General features: G+C 38.2%; 1 protein-coding gene across 2 annotated transcripts; it reads right to left on the bottom strand.

The window, feature by feature from the left end:
• Nucleotides 1-2,111: 2,111 nt before the first annotated feature.
• On the bottom strand, nucleotides 2,112-4,785 carry LOC107680495 (forkhead box protein G1-like). 2 transcript variants are annotated; one of them, XM_016476385.1, is made up of 2 exons: nucleotides 3,372-4,785; nucleotides 2,112-3,341 (listed from the first exon to the last, which is right to left on the bottom strand). In XM_016476385.1, exons 1-2 carry the CDS (start codon nucleotides 4,148-4,150, stop codon nucleotides 3,146-3,148), a joined length of 975 nt encoding a protein of 324 aa, XP_016331871.1. In that variant the 5' UTR covers nucleotides 4,151-4,785; the 3' UTR covers nucleotides 2,112-3,145. The 2 variants fall into 2 exon arrangements, with proteins under 2 accessions (XP_016331871.1, XP_016331870.1); XM_016476384.1 differs by having other exon boundaries at nucleotides 2,112-4,783.
• Between the last annotated feature and the right edge of the window lie 3,574 nt (nucleotides 4,786-8,359).

Genomic DNA, 8,359 nt, shown 5'->3' with positions numbered 1-8,359 from the left:
TGGGGTTAGGATTTTACAGTAGGCTACTTTGGTTCTCCATAAACTAATTGAATCTTCTTGTAGCTTAAAAGAAAAAAATGTGTTGCATGCTATTTTTTTAATTTATAGTCCTGGTCTCATGAAAATGCGTGTAAATAGTACGCCAAATAAAAACGAAAACTCGTGGTATTGATACGCAAAAATGGACTTTGGCGTGCATATGATACGCATGTGTTTGGCGTGCATATAATACCTACGCAGTTTTCGCGTGCATATGATACGAAATATGTTGGCGTACATATGATACGCAGTTTTCGCGTACATATGATACGCATCTACCCCACAACCCTAAACCTACCCATCGCGTAGCATATACACGCCAAAGTCCATTTTTGCGTATCAATACCACGAGTTTTCGTTTTTATTTGGCGTACTATTTATACGCACTTTCATGAGATCGAGTTGATTGCTGTGCTATTTTACGGTTTGTATTTGAAGATCAATGCCCTGTTGCATTTAAGACCTAAATGCATAAAACAGGGTTTTGTTTTTGTGCTTAACGGCCGTATTTTATTTATTTATTTATCTGTTTGTTTATTTGTTGTTTTGAGGAGGTGAAACCAATGAATTAACATGTTACGTCCTTTGATGGTCAGCTGTTTAATTTATTAGCCTGCTTATACTTCAGATTAATGTAAAATAAATAAACACACACACGTATAAACGGGCCTTGAATCTGAACAGTAAAAAAAAAAATCGTATTTGCTATTGGCAAAGCCTCATTTTTTATATAAATCAGAAGATACGTAAACCTGTTAATAATTCGATGTTTTATTTATTTTAAAATTGATGAGTTAACATGTTTCTTCCTTTGGTCAGCTGTTATAGGCTATTAGCTTCTTAATGCTTCAGGTTAATGTAAAATAAATTAATGAATGGACGAATGGCCTTGATGTAATTTAAACAGTTAAACGTAGTAAAAAGACAAATTGGTCCTATCGGCTATCATTGGCAAAGCCTAATTTAGCTCTAGATCAGAAGATTCGTAAAACTTTCAACAAATAAAGTACTTAAATATAGGCTATAAGTCATTAAAATGACAGAAAAAGTTGTTGTAGTAGGCGATCAAAGTCTCATTTGGCTCTGAATCAAGTTTTGTAACATTTTTATTAAATAAATTATTGTTATTTTTGCTGTAGGCTACACACTAATTTACATAGCATCATATATAAAGAAGTGTCAGTGGATGGCAAAATACGTATACGAACCTATTACCTTTTAATTCAAATAAATTATTTTGACACGCCAAAACTTAGAACTAGCAGTGGCTTTATTTTTGGTCACGTATTACGTAATATTCGAGTCTCTACAGTAAATAAAGTGCAGGAATTGATTTATAAAGTAACAGAGCTGTGAATTGAGCATCTTTGTCCGTGAGTCCCTCCCTCTGAACGTCTGTCCGAGCACATTAATGTCCCTCCCGCTCCTCTGAAGGCGTCTGGAGTTTTTTGGACTTCATATTGTCTGTGCCTCACTGAGTGTTTCACTTCTGCTTGATCCGGGACACGTGGAGCTGAAGTTTCAGGAACATCTGGACAGTAAGTTTAGCATTATTTCTATTGGAAATGGGTCAGAATGACTCATGTGAACCGATTTCGCTGAATGTTTGCGTAAAGGCTCAGTTATATCTTAACTGTATTGCTATAATTATTATTAATTTGTGCACGTGAAAACAATGCATTAGTTCGTGAAGTGAATATTGTGGTTTCGTCATTTGTCTGGATTGACTCGATGGCGCTGTATAGACTTTACGCAGAGTATAATTGGTGGCTATATATATATATATATATATATATGTGTGTGTGTGTGTGTGTGTGTGTGTGTGTGTGTGTGCATGAACTAGGCCTATGTCAGTGACGCAATAATGAAAATTATATGTTGTACGACGAAAATATTCCAGCAGTAGGCTATATTTAACATTTCTAGCATGCATAACTTAAATGCATAGCATGCAGGTAAATGCATTGAGATTAATCTGCGTGCGTGAAGCTGAATCCCTCGAGCTGGTGAGTCTTTGTTCACACAAAAAGCGGATTTGTGTTGCATGACTAGAAAGGACGCGTTTGTATTCATACAGAAATATTCCAATACTTTATTTCTTTGTTCTGAACGGAAGTTCAGGCATATATACAAGAAAAAAAACTAGTACAAATCTGCACATTAAAAGACTATGACAACTAAAGGTGCAGAACTATAACTCACATGTTGGTTAAAAGGGAAATAAACCGCTCTAGAAATCACATTTCTGATTTGCACAGAGAGTTGAAATAATGGCTTTAGAATGTCATAATAGCAAATGAATGTGCAGGGGTGTTATATTTCAAAAGAAGCATTAATGATCTGTCTTTGGTGCTGAATCACCTCCACGCGTAAAAACTGTAAATAAAATACTGTTAAAATACTGTTATGTGTGTAAACAAAACCCTTGTGTCGTCACAAAACAGCATTTTACGTGACAGTATGTACATATATAAACTGATCCCACACAGAGTTCATTTAAACCAGTGCTTTAATTCAGTAGCTTAGCTTTACTAGTAAGTCATTACATGACCTCTCTGAACACAGGCCCACACTAACCGATAGGCAAATTCATAAAACATTGCATATAGATGTATATGTTACCATATTTCAGGTTTACACAGCTAATAATAATAATAATAATGTTTAATTGTCAGAACGCACACCTGAGACGGTCCGAACGCTCAACCCTGATTTAAGATATTAAGGCGCATTCACAGTTTGAGACATAAATAAAAAAGGAATTAGTCATACTAAACGAATAATATGTGCCAAACATCTAATAATAACGGTATCCCACAGTAACAAGGGATAAAAAACATTTCGAATAAATACAAAACCATCATTCACAAAGAAGTACTATAAATAACACTTTTTTTTTTTTTTTTTTAGAAAAAAAGAAAGAAAAACAAACACGCACTGTTATTGCCTTTGGCATAACATCACACTACTTCTACAAAATAAACTTAAATAGACAAAAAAAAAAAAACAATTCCAGACGCACAGTCCTCACACAAAAGGACAGCTTGCACATTTCGAGGTTTTCTAGGAAAGTTTGGATGTTCCCAGTGGAGAGGGCGCGCAACGCTCAGCTTAGGAACGAATTGGGCGCGACGCGTTTGTGTTGAGACAGAAGTCCGCTAGAAAGTGGTGCTGTGAAGGACGATAAGCTAGTTCTTAGGGAATCCGACAGCAGCGGGGACGGAGAGCTGGAGATGCCGTATCCCGGCGCGCTCGGAAGCGGCTGCGGCTGCTGCGCGCCCGGTACGAAGTATCCATTGTGCCCTGAAAGTAATCCGGCGGCGGACGGCGAAGACACGCCGTACCCGTTGATACTCCCGCTAGAGGCTCCCAGAATGTGGCGAGACATGTCCCCGTTCCCGAGCGGCTCCATGCCGGGGAGTAACGATCCGTACGCGTGTCCCTGGTTTAGAAATCCGTGCGTGGAGCCGTTATAGTGCGAATGGTGCAGGGGTAAAAACGGAGACAGCTGCCAATAAAGCGGGTTGCTCGGGCGTTCGCCAAGTCCGAGACCGAGGGGCGCGAAGCGGAGGCCCCTTTTCATCACCAACTTTCCCCGCGAGGTCGCCGAGCGCCGGCGGAGCTTCCCGGTGGTTCCGCCGATAAACACATCATCGCTGGAGGGATCCAACATCCAGTAGTTCCCTTTCCCAGGATCGTCATAATGCCGCGGGACCTTCACGAAACACTTATTGAGGCTCAGATTGTGCCGGATGGAGTTCTGCCAGCCCTGCTTGTGCTCCCGGTAATACGGAAAGTTCTTCATGATGAACTCGTAGATGCCGTTGAGCGTGAGCCGCTTCTCGGGACTCTGTCTGATGGCCATCATGATGAGCGCGTTGTAGCTGAACGGAGGCTTGTCGAATTTCTGTCCCTTTTTAGACGGCTGTTCCTCCGCGTTTCGCTGCGCGGAGTCCATCTCGGACGCTTCCAGGGGTTTGTCCAAGTCCGGTGCCGCCGGGCTGCCGCTGCGCACCGCGCCCTCATTGTCAAACTTCGATGGGAGTAACAGGCTCTTGATGCTGAACGATGTCGACTTCTGCACCATGGTCGGCTCACTCTGATCTCCCATACCGGGCGATGGACACACAAAAGCCGTGGTTGAAAACGCAGGAGGTCAGGCGCGCAACGGCGGGGACGCTGCATGCATGACAGGACTTTCAAGACGGAGGACGCGACGCGATGCGAGAAATTGGTGATTAACCAGCGCTCGGTCTTACCAACTACCTCATCTCAGGGGAGGGAGGAGGAGCTCTTCTCTTGCTGGAAGCTGGACAGTACAGTCTCGGCTCACTCCATCATAATGCGCGGAGAGCCCCGTGCGCGCTGGAGTCTGGAGAGTCTCCTGTGCGTCACCGATCACGCAGCCTGAATAGGAGGGACGAATAATTGTGCACACATTACCTGAAACGCACTGAAATAAAGTTTAAATGATCCAGAACTAAAGCATTCGTGATGTTGAATCAAAGTGGCACTCTCAAAGTGTCTTAATAATACTTCGAGGGGATTCGGATTAGTTGTGTTAAATAACAGGGCCCTAAAGCGTGCATAATATCCTGTCTGATCCGATACAGTGTTGTGTATTACAACCAGTGCGGATCTATTGATTAGTAGGCTTTCCAAGAATAATAATGAATAATAATGCTGTGCGTAAAAGCGCACAGGCTGAGCCAAGGGCGCCTCTAGTGTTAGCGCGGGTCACACATCCACTGAGTTCCTGTTAGAGGAGTGCAGAAGTTATGTTGACACTTTGAAGGTCTAATTTATGTCGTTTTTAGTCATTGAAATATATAAAGCAGTGTGATTCCAGTGCGCTGCGTTCAGTCATCTCAAACAGCATGTTTGCGCGGTGGGAAGTGACCGGTGAACATCATAACAGTCTAGTCGCACTGTTGTTTACTTGTATATTTTTATCGATCAGTTAGTATGAATTTTGCTCAAGTTGCATCAGAATAATCTTAATTATGCGTTTAATCTATAATAGCTTTTTTATTTTTAAATGACGCATTTTGCATTCTGAAATAAAGGTTTTTCCCCCCAATTCACACTTTATTATTTGAGAATAAATGAATATCTTTGTTAAATATCATAAATATCTTTGTTAAATAAATGTATGATTTCGGAACCAAGAAACAATATTTTATTGTCGTTTTCTTGTTTGAAGGCTGTTTGCATCTGTTGCTGTTGCAGCATTGCCGACTGTGAAATGATTTGATTTAATGCATACACTGTGTATTTTAGGGATGTCCACACCAATACAACACTTTATTTTATATTATTAAAGAAACATCGAATGTGTATAAAACAAAAGGATAAAATAAATAATGAATCCGTTTTTAAGATATTGTGAAATAGCTGAAATATGCAAAGCAAAATAATACCATTTTAAATGTATTTTTATTCAACAACAACCGTTCATGTTAAAATAATTCGTTTTTTTTATATGTGTACATACATTTTTATTTTATAAATATTGAATATTATCATTGCGACAGACGTTCTCCCATTACCGTAGTAATTTTATAATTAATGAAAAATATATATTTGTTGAATTTATGAAAACAATTTATGAAAACAAAGTTTGCAGCCCAAACAATAAATCATGTTGTGGTTTTATAGCTATAAGTAGCTACTTACTGCCCACTTTTCAATTGACACCTTAATAATCAAGCTTTATCGAGTTATAAACAGCTCACGAATATTCACGTAAATTCATTGTCTTGTTATTTATAATGAATTATTATTATAAAAACGACGGGATGTTTCAGTAATATTGTTTTATCAAATTATAGTTTATTTTGATTTCTGATATTTTCAACATAATTAAAGCATCACTAAGAGACTAAATGATTTCCAGCTAGTTGCCGAGCTGTTTTACACCTTTCAAGATTGTATTTTTCTTGCTTTTTATTTATCAAAGCCTTTCCTTTCCAATAAACACAGAAAATGCTAAGAAAAATAAAGAAATGTTACGAGTAAGAAAACACAATAGTTGCTATACGAGCTTGTTTTCATTCTCCTGTCTCGTATAAATTGGTCTGTTTTTCAAGCGCTTTTTACACATCAAATTTAATCGAATCCATCCTGTAATAGGTTAAATAATTATATGATGAGTTACATGGCTATATATACATAATGTGTGTGTGTGTGTGTGCCCATGTCCCCACTTTTCAAAACGCTTATAAATCACACAGAATGGATTGTATTGAAAATCTGAAATAGCACAAAGTTTCCTGTAAGGGGTAGGTTTAGGGGTAGGATTGGTGTAGGGCAATAGAAAATACGGTTTGTACAGTATAAAAACCATTATGCCTATGGAGAGTCCCCATAAACCATAAAAACAAACCTGTGTGTGTGTGTGTGTGTGTGTGTGAGTGTGTGTGTTTGTATTATTTTTAACAATCAAGTAGCAGGAACATGTTTTGAAGAAGTATGACAAAAAAATAAAAATGTAAAAACTTATATATTTTTTCAAGTACTGCAATGCAAATGGACTTTACAAAATAATTTTAAAACATTCATTATCATTTGAGGTCATACACACAAATAGGTCAGTCGTGCCAAAATGAGTAATTTGCAGTGACCGTTAATCGTTTCAGAGAGTTATGACCGACATTGTTTACTTACATGAAGAACCCCCCAACCACAGACAAGCACACACACACACACGTATGTACATGTTTGTTTACGTCCATACAAGCGCTGCGTGGCTTGTAGCATGGCCTCAAGGCTTCTTTTGAAACTGTTTGCCAAAACATTTAATGCCAAACCTCACAAGCACACACACACACACACACACACACACACACACACACAAGAGCACATGAAAATGACCTGCAAGGTTCAATAAAAGGTCATACTACACTAAAAGCAAGGTGATGATGGGGTCTTCAGGGTGAAGGAAGGGCCTCTATGGGCCTGTCCTGGATTTCTTACTGTGGTGAACCAGCATCCAACAACAGGAGCTTCATGATGATGAGTGGACAAAACACACTGACATCTCTGACCTGAGACTGACCTTGCGTTTAAACTGACACGTGTATCGCTTTTTTTCTTAAGCTTCCTCCTTATAATCACCAGACTGAACCTGCTAGGTGAGAAGCAGAAGCAGTAAACCTTTGTGAGTCTTTTGTTCTGAATCAATTATTCCTCAAATCCCGTGCATATCATTAAACGAAGCATCGTAACGTTTCGAAATGTCCGTTGTTCCCACTGATCGGGTCAGATTTATAATTTAGAGGCTTTAATGTAATAAATGTAAATGTAATAAAAAAAAGAAGACCAGCTGTTCGCACAAATCAAATCCTAAAAATAGTAACAAAACATAGGCTGGCTACATTAGGCAGTACATGTTCATGGTATTAGATGATTTGTAGATCGCATTTTCAGTGATAAAGATGTGGTTAAAAACTATTGAACATTTCATTAACACACAAAGCGGGGCATGTTGTCACAAATATATGATGCCATCTGCCATAACATATGCATATCTAATGAGCGCTTTGGAAGATTCGAAACCTTTGTGAATCTTTCGTTTCAACCAATTGCCAAAGTCGCGTGATTTCAATAAAGGACGCTTTGTGGCGTCATAAATGTTTCAAAACGCTTCTAAATTTAATTTGAATTCGCACTGAACTCGGATCCGTTTTTATAATGTAGACATTTTAATGGTACACTTGTATAATAAAAAACAAAGAGTATTAGTTGATTGATTCTTATTGGCATGATTAGCTAAACCTTCTGTAAACACAGCTCTAAAATAATGAAACATATTATACAGACACTTCAAGTTTAATGGTATTTTATGATTTGTAGAAGGCATTTTCAAGAAAACATTTACGACTGGTTTCTAAAAAGCGTGTTTTATTCATATTTGGACTGATTTTTCGACCAGCAGGTGTCGAGTTTTGAGTGAATCATTTTGCAAATCAGTTGTTTCTCCCATCATCACTAAAAGTAGCTGTTTATACTGTATTTAATTATAGGTTGTTTTATTACTGTTTAACCAAATTAATCAGAAACACAAAGCACTTTATGAATCAGCAGATATCATAATTTACAAGGGCGCATGTTTGATTTTCGCTGTGTTTTAAAGATGGTTTCTTTGGATTGTTCGACTACTCAAAAGAGAATATAGGAAATTATAACTTCATTAATTTGTGTTTCCTGCTAGCTAAATTTCACATGCATAGACAAAAATCTGTCTCTGAACCTTTTTTATAGGCTGCTCAAAGATTATCTAGACAATTAGGCTACATGGAAACTATTCAAAGTTCTGTAC

The sequence above is a fragment of the Sinocyclocheilus anshuiensis genome, unplaced genomic scaffold (assembly GCF_001515605.1).
Source record: "Sinocyclocheilus anshuiensis isolate Anshui unplaced genomic scaffold, SAMN03320099.WGS_v1.1 scaffold308, whole genome shotgun sequence".
NCBI lineage: Eukaryota > Metazoa > Chordata > Actinopteri > Cypriniformes > Cyprinidae > Sinocyclocheilus > Sinocyclocheilus anshuiensis.
This window is presented reverse-complemented; position numbering and strand designations above follow the sequence as displayed.